Source organism: Esox lucius, chromosome 9, assembly GCF_011004845.1.
Source record: "Esox lucius isolate fEsoLuc1 chromosome 9, fEsoLuc1.pri, whole genome shotgun sequence".
NCBI classification, from domain to species: domain Eukaryota; kingdom Metazoa; phylum Chordata; class Actinopteri; order Esociformes; family Esocidae; genus Esox; species Esox lucius.
Window position 1 is genome coordinate 2,370,829 of NC_047577.1, and position 19,979 is coordinate 2,390,807.

Sequence of the window (19,979 nt, forward strand, 5' to 3'; positions counted from 1 at the left end):
GGGCTAATCTGTGAACAGGATTTGAAGTCAGTTCTCCGAATGATACAACTATTTGTTATATCTATATAATATATGAAATAATATTATAACTATAAATATATAATGACAGAGAGGCGGAGCCCTGAGATGGCTCTAGTCATGACTAAATCTCACTGAAAAAACATAGAAATTTCAATTATTTTCTTTCATCTGCACTATGACAACATTTTACGTCAAAGAAAAAAAAAGAGAATTCTTAGTATTTTGTTTTTCAACAGATTACTTAGCTGGGAGAAATTTGTCTCAGTTGCCATGTTCAGGGAGAGAACAGTTTTTTATTCAATCTAGTGATCAGGTGCTCCAATCAGTAGGCAAACTCTCACCGAAAAGAATACATTAAACTTAAATACTGTGTCACTAAAGTTCATATTAAAATAAAAACCAGCAACACAACTCCACTAGGAGAAGACACAATAAAACATACAAGGCAAAGGCAATATCACTGCTCTCAATGTGTTTCTAAGGAGGAGGAGCTGACTTTCACAGTTAAAGAGAGGAAGAAGTATTTAGAGTGAAGGTGGAAGGAGAGATAACTGTCACATTGGAGGAAGAAGAGAAGATTGGAGTTGAGATTAATACTGGCAATTTATTTTAACAGGATTGTACATATCCAGCCCAAAATAAGAGCTGTAAAACATTGTATGAAATTCCCAGAATGCATCTTCAAGCAATTATTAGGTTAAAACAATATATGACATTTCTTTTTAGTTCACAAAATAAACCTTCAATGATGTTCAGATAATCTCACCCCACTGTATATTACGAATGGTTTCATATTAATCTGATTTGGATGAAAGTTTTTCAGTAGATAAAGAGGACAGAATCTAAACCGACTTGAATTGAACAATCTGAACAACTATCCTCAGATTTAGGAATTTAATCTGGATTAATCCGTGTTTGTATACTCACAATTAAGGTTTTATATTTGCAGCCGAGTGTGAAGCGGTGGGGATGAAAATCAGTACCTCCAAATCCGAGGCCATGGTCCTCAGTTGGAAAAGGGTGGCTTGCCCACTTCAGGTTGGTGGAGAGTTCCTGCCTCAAGTGGAGGAGTTTAAGTATCTAGGGGTCTTGTTCACGAGTGAGGGAAGGATGGAACGGGAGATTGACAGACGGATCGGTGCAGCTTCTACAGTAATGCGGTCGATGTATCGGTCTGTCGTGGTGAAGAAAGAGCTGAGCCGCATGGCGAAGCTCTTGATTTACCGGTCAATCTACGTTCCTACTCTCATCTATGGTCATGAGCTTTGGGTCATGACCGAAAGGACAAGATCCCGGATACAGGCGGCCGAAATGAGCTTTCTCCGCAGGGTGGCTGGGCGATCCCTTAGAGATAGGGTGAGAAGCTTGGTCACCCGGGAGGAGCTCAGAGTAGAGCCGCTGCTCCTCCACATCGAGAGGGGTCAGCTGAGGTGGCTTGGGCATCTGTTTCGGATGCCTCCGGAACGGAGACCCCGGGGAAGACCTAGGACACGCTGGAGGGACTATGTCTCCCGGCTGGCCTGGGAACGCCTCAGTGTCCCCCCAGAAGAGCTAGAGAAAGTGTCTAGGGAGAGGGAAGTCTGGGCATCTCTGCTTAGACTGCTGCCCACGCGACCCGGCCCCGGATAAGCGGAAGAAGATGGATGGATAATTGTGCTATGTCTGTTTAACAAATTAGTCTGTCTTTGGTAGGAGAGAGACCAACCTCTCCCTCTGACAGCTGGAAAAGTCCCACAAAGGAACCAGACCAAGAGGTGTCCCAACCGGCAAGACCACACCACTGCTCCCAAGGTGAAAATAGTTTTAGGCTATGGAAACCTGAAAGAACATAAAGAAATACACAGAGAACAACATTTCAGAAGTTCCCATAGTGGAAATACTTCTATTCAGTTGAAACGTGAAAAAATCCACTCCACTTTGAAGATAATTCTCACCAAAACTGTCAATGAGGAAAAACTTTCAATTGGTTAGATAACCTGAAAATACATTTAAGAACACACACTGGAGAAAGGCCTTACCTGTGCTTCCACTGTGATAAGAGGTTCCGCTGGTCAGTGCAACTGAAAGAGCATGAGAGAGTACACACTGGTGAGAAACCATTCCACTGCTCCCAGTGTGGAAAGAGTTTTACCTCATCAGGCTTCCTTAAATATCATGAGCAAAGACACAGGGGAAAAGCATTTTAACTGCTCCCACTGATAAAGGAAATGTACCTGGTTAAGGCAACTGAAATCACACAAGAGAATCCACACTGCAGGGGAATGCTATTCACCCAATTAGAAAACCTGAAAGACCATGAGCAAAGACACTCTGGAGGAAAGCCTTTCCAATGCTCCCAATGTGGAAAAAAATTTACCTGGTTAAGGCAACTTAAATCACATGAAAAAACACATTCTGCTCCTCCCATTAACTCATATTTTTGACTGAACATTTGTGTTTTTCTTTAAGACAGTTTAAAAAAAAAAAAAAACATTTCATCTCAATACATGAAAAGAATACATCAGATGTTATATACTTTTAGAATGGGCAGATTTGTCTATATGAGTAGTTTATGATATTAATCACAGTGTTCTCTGAAATTGAATTGTCCTTTGTTACTCTGTGTGTCTGTGTGTGAATGCAGTATACTAAAGGTGAGAGTTCTGGTTAGATTAAATGTTCGACCTCCTGATACTAAATGTTTCCTGATGCTTCTGTACATTTCTGAAAAGTAAATTGGCAGCAGCAATGAAAACCTTTTTTTTCTGATTTTCACTGTGCTGTAAACATTGATAACAAATTGAGACAAATTAATAACAAATTGGGAAAATCATCCCTACAGTAAGCAAGGTGGTGGGATCAACGTTCTACGGGGATGCTTCATCAGTGGCAGGTACTGGGAGAATGGTCTGGGTTTTGGGGAAAGGATGAACGGAACCAAACATCCTGATCCAGAGACATTCTAAATTATGTCTATAACAAAACAAAATGTGGAGAATATGAATGAGCCTGAATACTTGTCAAAGGCACTCTCATAACAACTGATAAACACAATGTAATTTAAAAAGCACATGTGTACTTTTACACATTTTTGTTGAACACATTGGTCAAACATAAACAGCATAGGCTGGAAAAAGTGTGTGAGCCATGATGTTGAGTAACTGGTGGCACCTCCTGTCACAGCAATATCCTTGGTCAAAAATTGTTTGTAGTTGTTGATCGGACTGACACAATGATTAGAAGGTATTCTGGACCTTTCCCCCTCACAGAACCTTTTCATTTCAATGACATTCTTGGGACATCTTGTAAAGCAGCCCCAAACCATAATACTCCATCCACCATGCTTCATGTTTGGGATTCGTTTTTGGTGTTGGCATGCAGTTTAGTATGTATATTTCTCTTCCAAACATAGTGATGTGCCGTTCTGCTAAATAGGTAAATTTTTGTCTTGTCTGACCATAGAACATTGTTTCAGTAGTGTTATGGATTGTTTCAGTAGTGTTATGGATTATCCAGGTGTTTTTTTGGTAATCCTGCGACGGGCAGCAGTATTTTTTTGGTAGAGCTGTTGTTTCCTCCATGTTTTCCTCCCACAAATCTCACTGTTGTTTACTGTCTTCTATACTGTCTACTCATGGACAAAGATGTTAGAAAAAAGCAAGAGATACCATCAGATACTTAGTTGTCACATCTTTGACCCAATATGCCCCGTAAACCAACAACTTTGACGACAGGGAACCTCTAACACACACCTGAGTGTCATCTCATTAAATTGAGCGTCTGACTTTATTTACCCACTCTGAAAGAAGTAATTGTCCCAGTAGAGAAAGCAGAGACAAGACAGAATGCCAGGGGAATTATATAATCATGTTTATAAACAAGCCGCAAATTAGCGTGCATATAAGGGCAAATCCGCATTTATTTTTGGTTTGTTTGACCAATGCGTTCAATAACATGTAAACTAGCAACTGTATGTCATGTGCAATTTAACTAGATCAGGACATGTATTTTTCCTTGCAACGTTTTATTAACAGGTCATACAGGTAGTTGACACTATACTAACTTATTAAAGACTTTTATTTTGGAATTTTGTAACCCGGAAGTACGTTTTTTTTTTGTGCCTAACAAGAAAATGAAACCAGACAGTCCACCGGATGTATCAATCTGAAGCACGGGGGTGGAGCGGAAGCCTAGCTTCTAAGCAGTCGAAGTCTAGCTGGGCCCGATATTCTCATCGATTATACATCTGATCTCAATATATTCTAATTTCCCCAATTTTGAATATATTATTAATAGTCTGGACTACGTTTTTTTATTTTTAAATGCGTTGTTTATATTATGTGCAGGCTGAAATTAGTTATTGCAAACGCCCACTTTCTAAAGTAGGCGTTTCCTAACATAAACAGACTAAATCGTGTTAATATTGACCAATAAGATCGCGCTATGTTGTACATGGCTCTTCCCACCCTGCTTCACAGGCACTTCTGTGCTATCTCAGTGTAATTATATGAATCTTTGGCGCGAGTGCTGGACACAACCTCCATTTTAGGTAATCCCATTTGCTGTACAAGGTTGGATTTTGATAATCTGTTGATGTCTGTTTTCTGTTGTCTGAATTATGTTGGCATAGCTACTGTAAATTAAATATATTTGATAACATTGGACATTCGGCAGTTTTTAATCTACTATATGTTTTAGTGACCAACGATTTGCTGTGGTTGTCTTTTCATATACAGAACATGTCAAGGCCACAGCCATCAACATTTTTAATGCAGGTATGTAACTTTTACGGCTTCAAGTACATGGCTTTTCATACCGTAAAAAGTTTAGCATGCGAGCAGGAGGCCGGTCTTTAATTCACTTCTATGGCTGTTTCAAAAAGCATACGTGTTGTATCTCGAACATTTAACAGCGTATTGTTTAAATTAGTGAGTATGGACGTCAACTGTCATTATTTACTAGTGATTACAAATGTGTAAGAAAACGAAATGCCACGGAGGCTTAGGGTTAAAAAGAAAAAGGATTTTGTTAAATGTGTATGTCTGTGAAACATAACTGTTGAACATAAAAAATGTACTGACAGAATTATCATTAACTTGTATAGGCAATAAAAACCTACAAAACCCTTTAAAAAAAAATAACATCCCACCATCCCCCAACCAGCCGTACGGACCGTGTTGTTCGACCGATGGGCCTCACATCTGCAACCCATATGCAGCCACAGGCAAGGCACTAGAATTGGGGCGCATGTAGAAATCACACACCCCGCACCTCGATGGTTTGTGAATTACAACTGACACTAATTTCTTCCAGACATTTACATAACATTTCTGGCTAAATGGTTCCAAAGTTTTTAAAATACAAACGATCTCTGAATGAAACCATTAATTGAAACTAGTAAAAGTGCAGTAACTGCAATAATCTGTCGTTTTTTTAGGGCAGTAATTGCACAAACTGTAGTGTACTTCTAAGATACAGCCCAGTTATTTCTGATGCAGTATTTCCACCATACTGTAATATTTACTGTGCTGTGTTTTTTAAAGACTTATTGAAAGTAGGAATCGTTCGGGAATTGAATTCTGGTCTCCGGTGTGGAGTTTCCACTAGAACACAGCTCTGCATAACTTGACTGCAGCTAAATGAGCAATATATTAGCTTAACCTTTAGTTGCAGAACGTTAGATAGATTGACTGAAAACTTAATTATATCAAAACCCTGAAAGCTCTGCAAAAATGTCTCTTGTCAACATAAGCTTCTGTATAATATCTACTCTACTTACTTACGGGGGTGTTCCTCGCTATTAACAAAGGCTACTAATATAAACAGATTCTCAACCAGAAGTTCAACTTAGGTATGTTTATGTTATATATTACATAGGCTATTGTCATTAGGTGAACAATGTATATTAATGACGGTTACTAAGGTTTAATTGAAATAAACCATGTTATTTTGAGTGCAGATGAAGCCTTGAAAAAAGATGGGGTTGATAGTGAATAACAAAATCTATGAGGGGAAAGTAGTTCTACAGCAGCTAAATTTGGAGAACCGCTGCAGCACTACCTAGTATATGGGACATTCCGCGCGGAAGGCTACCGAACTAGAGTGATCCAATAGCGTAATAATGCGTAAGCTTGTTTTCTGTTTGATGGTAATGTTACATGGACACGTTTTGGCGAGTCCCTAATCTGTGTGTGTTTGTTTTGTCGCCAGCACCAGGACATGGCAGAGACAACATCCGAAACACTGCAGGTCTGTTGTTTCAGGGATTGAAGCTGTTAAGGGCTTTCCACGCCAAGCTTGATTACTAGGCAAGGACAATAAATAATACAACATGATTGAAGTGACAGAAAACTGTTGGTAGCACACCACTCCCAGAATAGCCTGAAATAAAATTGTTCACGGTTATATTGCTTCTATTTCTGGTGTATTTTTGAAGTACGCATCCGTGCATGCGTTTTGGGTCAGGATAGATAAACACATTTGCTGGCTTAACAACGTACTTATGTTATAGTAAGCCTTAACTGAAACTGTATACGGTTATATTGCGACTGTTTCTGGCATGAAATAGTTAATATTCAGTCTCGCAAGAAATTGCTAAATTCTTATGATTATTCATAGGAAGTTAGTAGATACTAGTCAGCCTATTAATGGCTAATAAGCTGTTTAAATGGCCAGTGGCAAAAGCAATACAGTTCATAGACGCTAAGGTGGAGGTAACTTAATAAGAGACTCAATGGAGCCTAGCGACTGCTGAAACGTGTAATGCCGTGGCGTAGTGGTTAAAGACAGTGCCTCTCATGTGGAAGACTTCGAATTCTCTCGTCTTTTCACCTGATGAAAAAGTTAGTTATGTCGTGGAAAATCAAGTCCACAACAACTAAAACAAATGCACTTCAACTCAGGAACTTGTGTATCCAATAGACTTTAATGAAAATCATAAAACAATGACAGTCATCAAAGCCAGGCCCTTCTACAGATACACCCCCAAGTTCTAAGTCCGGAAAATGGCTTTTAGACAAAACGTTCACACATCACGCTATCTGACCATCCTTTTTGGGAGTCCCCTAGGGCGGGGTTCACCTCTTGTTCTCTGTCTCTTCCTGAGTGTCCTTAATTAAAACCACCAACTCATGACAACCTCATGGTTCATATTGGGGTCACACTTCCAATGAACTCAAAAAGGCCATACATTTCAGGGTCATAAATGTCTGGACACAGGATGATGCTCTATTGAGGAGCCCACTCATGATGGCTCTCAGGACAGGATACACACATGATGATTATACACCCTCTGAGAGCTCATTGTCTGTGTGTGTGGGTGGATTACATCATTCAAGAACTCATTGTCTGTGTGTCTGGATTGCACATTAATATTTTTCATAAAGCGTGTGATTATGCATGCATATTGATATATTCATAAAGCGTGTGATTATATATGCATATTGATATATTCATAAAGCGTGTAATTATATATGCAGTTTACAGAAAATTCCCTCACAGTTATCGACGCCTTTATTGATTGTTACTGTATAAATGTATTTCACGAATGAAAGAAAAAAGTATGTTGTTTTGCCATGAAAGAAAAAAATTGGTTCTTATGCCATTAAATAGGTTTGACAGACTCGCTAGCAATTGCTCAATCCTTATGACTATTCCAGTAAGTTAGTAGATACCGGTAAAGCTTATTACTGGCTAATACGCTGTTAAAATGGCCAGGGGCAAATGCAATACATAGACGCTATTTGTGGTGGAGGTAAACTGAGTCAGAAACGTTAGTCAGTTTAACTGTATCAATGTCAAGAGGCTATACTGACAGCCAGCAAACGTACAGCTCGGTGGTGTAGCGGTTAACAACACAGCCTTTCATGTGGGCGACCCAGGTTCAAATATTGAGATGGCAACTTTTTCTATTGCGGGCCGGGTGAACTAGGCTTGCCTGGTGTCTTGTTAACAAATCACTGGTGAGGTCTGGCCTCAGCTAGCCTCTTTTGCCATTTCATATCAAATCACTGGTGAGGTCCGGCCTCAGCTAGCCTCTTTTGCCATTTCATATCAAATCACTGGTGAGGTCCGGCCTCAGCTAGCCTCTTTTGCCATTTAAAACAAATCACTTGAGAGGTCTTAGCTGGACTCAGTCTAAAGGTGGTACCAAACAATAGTATTCCAATTCTGATTTTGGCACACATGAGAACAGGAAGACAAAATGTACAGAGAAATAATAGCAAATTTGATGATTTAATTAGTTTCCCTGTACTGTTCTCATACATGCCATAGACCTTTTTTCACAACACAGGTGATGCCTCTGCAAAATGGTGGGGTGTCAATGTGTTCTGGTTTTCACGGTGACAGGAATGGAAAGATTTGGAGGCGGCATCCGATGAGGATTTGGAAGTGTCCTCGTATGACCTCATGACTGATCCTCAGTTCCCCCCATCAAAGGACCCCTACACCCCACCAGACAGTGAGACACCCTGCCCTTCCTCCACCCTGACCACGGGGCCTGGATCCTCCCCTTTCACACAGAAGAAGGGTACGTCACCCTGAGTGTTGTGTTTTGCTGTCACACTCAGTGTAGGTTATATACAAACATATGTTTCCTGGAGAATGTTTATTAAAGGTGCTTTTCACTGTAGTATGAACCAGGTCATGTATCTTCTGTTTTATAACCCCCCCCCACACACACACACCTCTTTACATCGGTTTTGAAGACTTCACTGCTGCCGTTTCCTCCAAGAGGTCTCGGGCCTCTAGTTCCACAGAGTCGAGAGGCAACACACCCATTGGTTCCCAGAGAGACCTCAGTGATGTGGATTCTGACCAGATGGGTATGTCCATATACTCCTGCTGTTAACTGAACTCTTTACATCTGGTGGGCTATTCAGTCTGTCACTAGGTTTTATCTGTCTGTCTAGCTTCCTGTGTGTCTGTGAGCCTGTCTCACTGCTTCCCTGTCTATATTCTGCTTCATTGTCTGTGTATGTCTGTCTGTCTGTCTGTCTGTGTGTGTCTGTCTGTCTGTGTGTGTTTGTCTGTCTGTGAATCTTTCTCTAGTTATCCTTGTGTCTTGTTCTGTCATTGGCACACATCCTATTTATAATCAAACTGGCCCAGGAGAATATTTATTAAAATTGTTTTTAACTTTAAGATTATTTTTTTTGTCCGTTAGACTTTACTTTTGCTGCCACGGTCGCCAAGAGATCCAGAGACACTTGTCTGTCTGAGAACCGAGCCAACCACAGCCAAATGAGCATGACGTCAGATGAGGATTTTGACGTGTTGTCAGATGATCAAATGAATTATCCCCACTTCATCCCAGCAGAGGAAAACTCTGATTCAACAGACAGTGAGACACCCTGCACGCCCTCTACCCCGTCCCCAAAGTCTAAACCCGGCCCTGTCAAACAGAAGAAAAGCATGTCTACATTAACAATCAAAACCTGCAGTAAGACCAAGGATGGGAAAAGGCTCTATGACAAAAAGCATTTCTGTATATACTGCATGAAACCCAATTCTAAAATATCCAGGCACTTAGAAAGAAAGCATGGAGATGAGGAGGACGTAGCCCGGGCTTGTAGCTTCCCGAAAGGCTCTAAGAAAAGGTCAGCCTTACTTGAAGAGCTGAGAAACAAAGGTGACTATCAACACAACATCTTAGTGCTTGAAGAGGGGAAGGGAGAGATCGTTACATGGAGACAACCCCCAGGAAGTGCTTCCATTGAGGACTACCTGCCCTGTTCTCACTGTCTGGCTTTTTTTGTGAAGAGCATGTTATGGAGGCACGAGTTGTCATGTAGGCCGAAAAAGGAAGGAGAAAAGGGGTCAAAGGTTATTGAAACATCAGTCCCCAGGAAGAGGGTTCAATCTCTAGCTTCCCATCTGATCCCAATCTGTAAAAGTACTTTGCAAGAATCCCTGAAGACTGTAGACAAATCACAACAAGAATCAGCAACATTTCTGCATTCAGGTGGGATTATCAGTCGGCTTCTATGTCCTGTCTGTCTGCCTGCCTGCCTCTCTCTCTGTCTGTCTGTCTGTCTGTCTGCCTGTCAGTGAGTGAGTCTCACTGCTTCCTGTCTATCTTTCTTGTCTGTCCGTCTGTATTTGTATGTCTGCTAGTGTTCATTTATTTCTCTTTCCATCTTTTGCTGGGACAACATTCCCGTTTGTAATCAAGCTTGCCAATGAGAATATTTATTGACAGTGGTTTTCAGTGTAAGGTTAATGTAATAATGCTTTTCGGTTTCTGTTTTTCTCCTTGTCATCTGTTAGACTTCAGTTTTGATGCCACGGTCGCTACCAAGAAGTCCCGGCTCTCCAGTTCGACCAAGACCAGGGCCACCCGTCCCCGCTCCCAGAGAGTCCCTAATTACACGTTTTCTGACCAAATGAGCTTGACGTCAGATGAGGATTTTGACGTGTTGTCAGATGATCAAATGAATTATCCCCACTTCATCCCAGCAGAGGAAAACTCTGATTCAACAGACAGTGAGACACCCTGCACGCCCTCTACCCCGTCCCCAAAGTCTAAACCCGGCCCTGTCAAACAGAAGAAAAGCATGTCTACATTAACAATCAAAACCTGCAGTAAGACCAAGGATGGGAAAAGGCTCTATGACAAAAAGCATTTCTGTATATACTGCATGAAACCCAACTCTAAAATATCCCGGCACTTAGAAAGAAAGCATGGAGATGAGGAGGACGTAGCCCGGGCTTGTAGCTTCCCAAAAGGCTCTAAGAAAAGGTCAGCCTTGCTTGAAGAGCTGAGAAACAAAGGTGACTATCAACACAACATCTTAGTACTTGAAGAGGGGAAGGGAGAGATCGTTATATCACGGAAATCCCCAGGAAGTGCTTCCATTGAGGACTACCTGCCCTGTTCTCACTGTCTGGGTTTTTTTGTAAAGAGCGAGTTAAGAAGACACGAGTCATTATGTCAGCCAAAAAATGAAGAAAAAAGGTCTCGTAACAACGAAGAAACAGAGCCTAGGAAGAGAGTTCAGTCACTAGTCTCCCATCTGATTTCAGTTTCTAAAAGTGTTTCAGAAGGATCCCAGAAGATTGTAAAGAAACCACAACAAGAATCCGCTGCATGTCTTCATTCAGGTGGGATAATCATTCTGTTTCTCTCTTCTGTCTGTCTGTCTGACTTTATCGGCCGGTGGGTCTGTCTGACTGACTTTGTCAGTCGGTGGGTCTGTCTGTCTGACTGACTTTGTCGGTCGGTGGGTCTGTCTGTCTGACTGACTTTGTCGGCCGGTGGGTCTGTCTGACTGACTTTGTCGGCCGGTGGGTCTGTCTGACTGACTTTGTCGGCCGGTGGGTCTGTCTGACTGACTTTGTCGGCCGGTGGGTCTGTCTGTCTGACTGACTTTGTCGGCCGGTGGGTCTGTCTGTCTGACTGACTTTGTCGGCCGGTGGGTCTGTCTGTCTGACTGACTTTGTCGGCCGGTGGGTCTGTCTGTCTGACTGACTTTGTCGGCCGGTGGGTCTGTCTGTCTGACTGACTTTGTCGGCCGGTGGGTCTGTCTGACTGACTTCGTGTGTTTGTATCTTGGATTTGTTCTGGTCCTTTTTCTCTCTATCGTTGGCACACACTCATTTGTAATCAAACTTGCCTAGGGGATCATTTATTGAAGGTGGTTTTTAGTGTAAGTTTAATGTAATAATGCTTTTCGGTTTCTGTTTTTCTCCTTGTCATCTGTTAGACTTCACTTTTGATGCCACAGTTGCTACCAAGAAGTCCCGGCTCTCCAGTTCGACCAAGACCAGGGCCACCCGTCCCCGCTCCCAGAGAGTCCCTAATTACACGTTTTCTGACCAAATGAGCTTGACGTCAGATGAGGATTTTGACGTGTTGTCAGATGATCAAATGAATTATCCCCACTTCATCCCAGCAGAGGAAAATTCTGATTCAACAGACAGTGAGACACCCTGCACGCCCTCTACCCTGTCCCCAAAGTCTAAAATTGACCCTATTGAACAGGAAAAAAGCATGTCTACATTAACAATCAAAACCTGCAGTAAGACCAAGGATGGGAAAAGGCTCTATGACAAAAAGCATTTCTGTATATACTGCATGAAACCCAATTCTAAAATATCCAGGCACTTAGAAAGAAAGCATGGAGATGAGGAGGACGTAGCCCGGGCTTGTAGCTTCCCGAAAGGCTCTAAGAAAAGGTCAGCCTTGCTTGAAGAGCTGAGAAAAAAAGGTGACTATCAACACAACATCTTAGTGCTTGAAGAGGGTAAGGGAGAGATCGTTACATGGAGACAACCCCCAGGAAGTGCTTCCATTGAGGACTACCTGCCCTGTTCTCACTGTCTTGGTTTTTTTGTAAAAAGCAAGTTATGGAGACACGAGTCATCATGTAGGCCAAAAAAGGAAGGAGAAAAGGGGTCAAGGAAGAGGGTCCAATCTATAGCATCCCATCTGATCCCAATCTCTAAAAGTGCTTCGGAAGGCTGCCAAAAGATCATCCACAAAATGCAACAAGATTCAGTGGCTTTTCACATACGAAACGACCTGTTAATTTGTCAGTTAGGGGACTGTTTGTATGCAGAGCGCGGTCATGAGTTGTCCCAGCATGGCTACATCTGCAAAAGACTGCGGGAAGTGGGTAGACTCATGCTGGTGCTCAAAGAGCTTGATAACAGTGTAAAGCACCTACAGGACGTCTGTAAACCGAGCCGGTTCGAACTGGTTCTTGAAGCAGCAAAGAAGGTCAGCAGGTTCAATCCGGATGTAATTGACTACACAAAAACAAGTTTGGTTATTAGGATAGGACACTCACTTACCAAAGCAGCAGAGTGTTTAGCTAGCAGAAGTGTAATAAATGGGGACGTAGAGACTCATGCAGAGGCAAACAAATTTGTGAAACTAATGACCTCTTCGTGGAGAGGGTACGTAACTTCTAATGCACACAGGTCAATCAAACAGAAAAATTGTAACAAAGAAGATGCCGTTCCATTGACGGAAGTCGTGAAGGTCCTCCAATCATGCTAACATTAGAAGATGAAGCCAAAGAAGAGTGTTGTCAGCCAGTGCTTTCCCTTGCATCTTGAGGATGCTGAATGAGAGTCTTCTTGCTCAGATAATCTTAGGTAGGAGCCGTAAAGGGGAGGCATCACACTTCTTAGAAACTTATCAAAACAAGAAGTGCTCCTTGGAACAAAGATGTCCATGACAGCTTCATGGAACTGGAGCAGGAGTTCTGTAAGAAACACAAATTGCAGTAAAGGCAGGAGAGTGCCCTTCCATCTTACTTAAATAATTGGGTCCCCTTGACAGAGGGGTTGGAGTATGTAGGGCCACGTCTACAGACAAAGATTATGCCAGTTAATTTTCTTCATAGCTAATACTGGACATTGAAATAAACCACACCTGATTCCCTGGCGATCTCTGACCTGACGAAGAAATCCCCTCAAAGATGGACCCCTGGTGAAGCAGATATCCCCCACTAACCCCGAACCTGGCTAACAATCTAAACCTGACCCTGGCTAACATTTTAAACCTGACCCTGGCTAAAAATTTAAACCTGACCCTGGCTAACAATTTAAACCTGACCCTGGCTAACATTTTAAACCTGACCCTGGCTAACAATTTAAACCTGACCCTGGCTAACATTTTAAACCTGACCCTGGCTAACTATCTAGGATCCACCCATGACGTTCAGTGGAATCACCTCGGTCCTCACTTAAGCATCAGTGCGGTCTACACAGTGCAGTCCGTAAGTATTTGGACAGTGACACAGGTTTTGGTTCTGTACTTCAGCACTGTGTATTTCAAATTGTGACTAAGAGGTTGAAGTGCAGAATGTTGGCTTTAATTTGCAAGCCGCAAGTTAAGGAATCGCAGCCCTTTTTTTACATACTTTTTATACTTTCATTTTAGGGGTATTGTGACCCGGTAGAAGCTCTTATTGTTGAAGCTATCGTCTCTTTGCACGAATACACATGAATCGAGTGTGTTACACGACCCAGCAGAGAACCATAACACTACAATAGAAAAGATTACTGGATCCACCATATAAAAACACAGACTGAACTAACATGTCCTTTGTATAGATTGTTTGATCGTGAATTCTGCCTGGAACGACAAAGGACATGCAACAAATACAAAATGGAAGCATTAGAATAAGTATATAATTAAATAAATACGATACAAATTGTGCATGTAATATGTGGCAAGGGTATTAGTAATAGCAATATATTCAACATACTTCACATATGAAACTTTTATAAACTGTTCTAAGCTTTCTAGCGTTAACACTTCTCTCACTGTGAAAAACATACAGCTGAATTGTTTGTTTTACCAAATAAATCTGTTTACAAAATAAATCCCTTGGAGAGTGTGCTTAGAATTTCCAGCTTCCTGTTTGTAGCCAACAGATACAGAGTGGGAAGATGTGGATCTGCTGTCCATTTACTGTCACACTGTGTGAGATTCTCATGAAATACAAACAACAGATCAGACCCAAAATGTCCAGATATTACAGTTTAATTACAGAGACCAACTTTACATACAGTTACATTCTGTACACTGAATCTGTTGTGCTCTATAGTAAATTGAAATTTCTCCAATAAATAGAAATAAAAAATATACAGAGAAATATATGTACAATACACGCATTCATGCCATATTGATGATTCAGCTGGCGCCTTTTAGATGGCAGCTCTGTTTTTGAAGGTATGATGAAACCACAGCCACAGGTTTAAGGGTTTGTTCTAGTCAAGGTCAAAGCGAAGTGTTGAATAGGGGGCCCTGGTAACGAAGTGGATGATGTGGTAAATTAAACATTACTTATTGACTCATATCAATGTGATGTTTTGAGATTAAAAAACAAGCATACACACTTATAAGCAATTTGATTCCAATTCATTTGGCATAACCAAAAGTACAAATATTCAGTCAAAAATATGAGTTAATGGGAGTAGTGTGTGTATTCTTTCATGTGATTTCAGTTGCCTTAACCAGGTAAATGACATTCCACACTGGGAGCATTGGAAGGGTTTTCTTCCAGAGTGTCTTTGCTCATGGTCTTTCAGGTTCCCTAACTGGGTGAATACCATTCCACATTGGGAGCATTCATAACGTTTTTCTGCAGTGTGGATTCTTTTATGCGATTTCAGTTGCCCCAACGACATACATTTCATTTCACAGTTGGAGCAGTTGAAAGGCTTTTCCCCTGTGTGTCTTTGCTCATGATTTTTCAGGAAGCCTGATGAGGTAAAACTCTTTCCACATTGGGAGCAGTGATAGGGCCTTTCTCCTGTGTGTGTTTTCTCATGTGATTTTAGTGCCCCTAAACGTTTAAAGTACTTTCCACACTGGGAGCAATGGTAAGGCTTTTCTCCCCTATGTGTCTTTTCGTGTGATTTCAGGGCCCCTAACAGTTTAAAGCGATTTTCACACTGGGAGCAGTCATAATGCTTTTCTCCTTTGTGAGTCTTCTCATGTGATTTCAGGCACCGTATCTGGGTAAACGTCTTGTCACATTGGGAGCATTTGAATGGCCTCTCTCCAGTGTGTGTTCGCTCATGCTCTTTTAGGTGTCCTGACCAGTTAAAACTCTTTTCACAATGGGAACAGTGGTAAGGCTTTTCTCCGGTGTGTATTCTTTTATGTGTTTTCAGGTTACCTAAGCGGTTAAAAGTCTTTCCACATTGAGAGCATTTGTAAGGTTTCTCTCCAGAGTGGATTCTATCATGTTTCATCAGGCTTCCTAACTGGGTAAAACTCTTTCCACAGTGGGAACATTGGAAAGGTTTTTCTCCAGTGTGTATTCTTTCATGCTCTTTCAGGTTCCATACCCCCCTAAAACTCTTTCCACAATGGGAGCAGGGGTGTTGTCTAACTGGTTTAGGCTTCTCTTGGTCTGGTTCCTCCGAGGGACTCTTCCAGCTGTCAGAGGGAGAGTATGGTCTCTCCGCTGCCAAAGACAGATTATTCAGTGAAACTGGAAGAAAATTATTTACATATTTTCAATTCCTATCCCTATTGAAATTACTCAACTTGGCGTGCCTATGTAACTTCACACTGATGTTGTTTATATTCAGTGACAACTTAGAATGTTTAAGCGTGTAACATAAAGGTAATCGAGCTAGCAGTTTAATATAATCAATACCGTAACATACATTAACTAGTATTGTACTATTACTATTAGTGTAGTAAAATTACAGACAGAGGCAGCAGTTCAGAGGCACCAAGGACACAGTTTAGTAATATAACTAGTAGTGTTGAATAAGTAGTATAGTAAATAACTACTAGTGTAACGTTTTGTATTTTTCCTTTTGCTGTTGCGGGAGGTCAAGTAATTAGACATAGCAAAGACCTACAGAAAAGTTATTCTGAAATGTTTGTCGAATTGGTGCCCATTAGTACTTACTAGTGTTATCCTGATCTCCTGTTTTCTCCAGCACTTTTTCTCCCTCTTCCAATGTGACAGAAATCTCTCCCTCCTTGACTCCATATACATCTTCATCTTTAACTGTGAAAGTCAGCTCCTCTATAAAACCACATTGACAGCAGTGATATTGTTTCTGCCTGGTGTTTGTTTCATAGTGTCTTTTCAGGCTTCCTAACTGGGTCAAACTGTTTCCACACTGGGAACAGTGATGTTGTCTTGCTGGTCTCTCTCCTGCCCAAGACACATACAGTCTACAGTATAACAGAGAGATTCATTAAAAGAATAACGCTAAGAAACACTTACTGAAATGTTTTGCTAATGTGCAATAATGAATGACACTGAATTAAACTCATAATAAAGTGGATCCTTCAGTAAGCCGAAATCTATGAAACAGGATGATCAACTGTTGAAATAAGTGAGCCTAGAATAGCTTGTCTGATATAATAATTTGTTGTTGGCCAGCAGCTAAAAAAAGTTGGGTCAACGCTATGTTGAACAAAATAGATTGTAACTACAAAGTGTGAACTTCAGAGGTTTTGCCCGTCTTTGAGGAAACACTCACTGTAGTTAATCGGACTTTCAGTCTGCTCCTCTTCTTCCTTCAAAGTGACAGTAGTCTCCTCTTCCTCCTTTTTCACTCCGAAAACGAGATCCTCTTCTTTCACAGTAATATCTTCCCCCTCTGTTATTCGAAATACGACCCCCTCTTCTTTCACGGTGACAGCATCCCCGTGTACTTGTTCTTTAACGGTGACAGCATCCCCGTGTACTTGTTCTTGAACGGTGACAGCATCCCCGTGTACTTGTTCTTGAACGGTGACAGCATCCCCGTGTACTTGTTCTTGAACGGTGACAACTCTCTCGTCCTTCTCCTCTTTTACGAAGGCTTCTTCCTCCGTCCATACCTCTTTTCCAGCAGAAGTGCGGTATTGTAGTAAGCTCATAGTAAGTGATGTTAGCTTGGTAGTTTAATTATTAGCGATTAGCTTAATGTTAGCCCAATTTAACCAGCTACCGAACTGACACAGTATATTACATTAAACTTACTGAATGGTACGCATAAAGAGTGTTGAAAGCACTTAAAACTATTTGAATTTATTTAAATTGTTGGTTTAAGAGCTTCGATATCTCCATTTAATTTTACCCTGTTGGTTGACCGTAGCCATCTTCTGTGGTGAAGAAGCGTCGTAAGTCATAAAGCGTAACCTGAGGGATTAATATCGCCATCTGATGACTGGAGTCCGTAAAGCAGCTCAGAAATTGTTGATTCTGGGAGGGTCTTAGCAGAGCTACACGGTGGAGGAGAGAACGTCTAGGGAAAGTGTTATATCGGCAGCGCCGCCTTCTTGGTTAATCGCTTTAAAGTTGTCCTCACAAGTTAGATTGTAAGCAAATTAAAAGAGGGTATAATTTCGACAGGCAATTTAATCACCATTTTAATGGAGACCAGTCTGGAGGCTAGGTGGCCTGTGTCGGTGCATGATTCACATGTTTTTCAATACTAGTCCCCTCAACTGTACATAGACAGGCATGTGGACTACACACACAAACATTTTAAATTGGGCAATCAAAACAATTGACATGCTATTACCATGTACATAAAGCCTGTGATCACATGAGTAGACTATTATATGTGTAGGCTACACACCACATCTGTACTGTGCGTTAATGATGAGAACTATTAATACACACCTGATAGAATATTTCTATATTTCATCCTGACTTGCCAGGTTTGTTTTCCACTGGAGTTGCAGCTGAAATCATTTTTAGAATAAAGTCATTCTCAACACAACAGCATGAAATTCATACAGGTAGTCCTACAGCCTAGGGAGTAGATCTTAGTATCGGGCCAATTTCAGAGATGTAGCCCGTGTGCAGGCTATAGTGGAATTATCCTAATTGTTTTACATATTTTCGACTGTTTCTGGTGACCTCACATCTCAATCAAATTAAAGAAGAGCTTGTAAGACAAAATAGAGAACACATGACAAGAACACTGCTCCTACGAATTTACTCTGTCTGTGATGTGCTGTCAACAAGCCTCACTGGCTTGTGTTTTTTTAAGCAAACTGAGTTAACACTGACTCAACTAACCCACACCCTAATCATCGTCGTAGTACTGTTAAACACCAATTCAAGCAATCAGAGTTTGTCAACCCTGACTTTCCTTGATAACTCTGAGTAACATCTGAGTAGTTTGGAGTCCCTTCATAGTACAGCTCTCAGGTCTACATGAGCTACCCAAATATAGAGGCCCAATATAGAGGGTGTATGAGCTTGGCAAATGAGAAATTACACAACCCCTCTACGGTCACTTCCCACACTCCTGTATAATTGTCTAATTGTATTGCTTTTTGATAGAACAGCTACGGCTAGACCCTTAACACACTGGCAAATACCCCAATTGAATAAGAAATGGGAGAGATTAGACAGTCCTCTGAGAAAGCGTATTTCCAATCTATTCAGTTAGATGCAGTGGTTGACCGATTTCAAAAGCGTTAGCCAAATCAATACAACCGCACAGTGCAGACGTCATTTATCACCTTTAGTGATGGTTACATTCACAAACCACATAATGAAAGTTATGTATGGGAACCTACTTTCTTAAAAAAAAAAAAATCCTACAAATGGCAAAAACAAAAATACAAATTTTCTGTCAAAAATCTGATTTTATGTTAGAACTGTGTGTATTTTTTCGCTATGAAAATAACATAGCGAAAAAACGTTTGACCAGCTGGGCAAAAGTGTAGTCTTTTTTTTTACGGGTCCTTAAGGAAACTCATTGTAGTTAATCGGGATCTCCCGTCTGCACTTCTTCCTTCAAATTGACAGTAATCTCCTGTTCCTCCTTTTTCACTCCGAAAACGGCATAATCTTCTTTCACAGTAAAATTCCCCCCTCTGTTACTCGGAATCCACCTCTTCTTTCAATTTAACAGCATCCCTATTTACATCTATTTTAACTGTGACAGTCTCCTCATTCTCCACTTTCACTTCCAAAACAGAATCCTCTTCTTTCACAGTAACATCCTCCCCCTCTATTACTCCCAATGAACCCACCTCTTCTTTCAATTTTACAGCATCACCATTTACTTCTCTTTTAACTTTTTCAACCGTCTCTTCGTTTTCCTCTTTCACGAAAGCATCACCCTCCGTCCAAGACCAGCTCTTTTTCAGCAGGGGTGAAGTATTGAAGTGAGCTCATAGTTAGGGATGTTAGCTTAGTATATGCATTAGATTAGCTTAATGTTAGGCCAATTAAATTAGCTCGCTAATTGGCTCGCTAGTAGTAATGGGAGCCACAAACCAGGCGCTCAGAGGTTCGCTTCGAAAGTTCAACCGAAACTGATGGAAGCTAAAGGGCCTAGGCTTGCGTCCGTGTAACAATACCACGCGATTGGCGACATCGGAAGCTTTGTTTCAGCCCGTGCTTTTTCCAAATTCTCTGGTAAAGACGGGTGAAATGTCTAAAACTTTCGAACACAGTCCTCTACTGGCATGCCCGGCTCTAGAACGAACGTGTTGGACGGGCATTTGATTTCCAATGGGCGGTCACGTTTATCCTACATAACAA

General features: G+C 41.3%; 2 protein-coding genes across 14 annotated transcripts; one reads left to right on the forward strand and one right to left on the reverse strand.

Annotated features, from left to right (window-relative positions):
* Window positions 1-1,641: 1,641 nt before the first annotated feature.
* On the reverse strand, window positions 1,642-19,862 carry LOC105031404 (zinc finger protein 239-like). Of its 7 annotated transcripts, none has more exons than XM_034294046.1 (4): window positions 19,466-19,862; window positions 18,099-18,160; window positions 16,386-16,505; window positions 14,482-15,929 (listed from the first exon to the last, which is right to left on the reverse strand). In XM_034294046.1, the coding sequence occupies exons 2-4, from the start codon at window positions 18,121-18,123 to the stop codon at window positions 14,905-14,907; spliced, it is 1,170 nt and encodes a 389-aa protein (XP_034149937.1). In that variant the 5' UTR covers window positions 18,124-18,160; window positions 19,466-19,862; the 3' UTR covers window positions 14,482-14,904. The 7 variants fall into 7 exon arrangements, with proteins under 7 accessions (XP_019899656.1, XP_034149937.1, XP_010904113.2 ...); XM_010905811.3 differs by having other exon boundaries at window positions 19,170-19,862; XM_010905808.3 differs by lacking the exons at window positions 18,099-18,160; window positions 19,466-19,862 and adding exons at window positions 16,969-17,209; window positions 17,243-17,760 and having other exon boundaries at window positions 16,386-16,637.
* LOC106023908 lies at window positions 4,491-14,353 on the forward strand. 7 transcript variants are annotated; one of them, XR_003782160.2, is made up of 9 exons: window positions 4,491-4,549; window positions 4,737-4,775; window positions 6,211-6,249; window positions 8,350-8,530; window positions 8,709-8,825; window positions 9,167-9,964; window positions 10,270-11,103; window positions 11,706-13,727; window positions 13,892-14,353. XR_003782160.2 is itself a non-coding variant. In XM_029122049.2 (8 exons), exons 4-8 carry the CDS (start codon window positions 8,410-8,412, stop codon window positions 13,001-13,003), a joined length of 3,168 nt encoding a protein of 1,055 aa, XP_028977882.2. In that variant the 5' UTR covers window positions 4,491-4,549; window positions 4,737-4,775; window positions 6,211-6,308; window positions 8,350-8,409; the 3' UTR covers window positions 13,004-14,353. The 7 variants fall into 7 exon arrangements, 6 of the variants coding, with proteins under 6 accessions (XP_028977882.2, XP_028977877.2, XP_028977884.2 ...); XM_029122049.2 differs by having other exon boundaries at window positions 6,211-6,308; window positions 11,706-14,353; XM_029122044.2 differs by having other exon boundaries at window positions 11,706-14,353.
* Window positions 19,863-19,979: the final 117 nt, after the last annotated feature.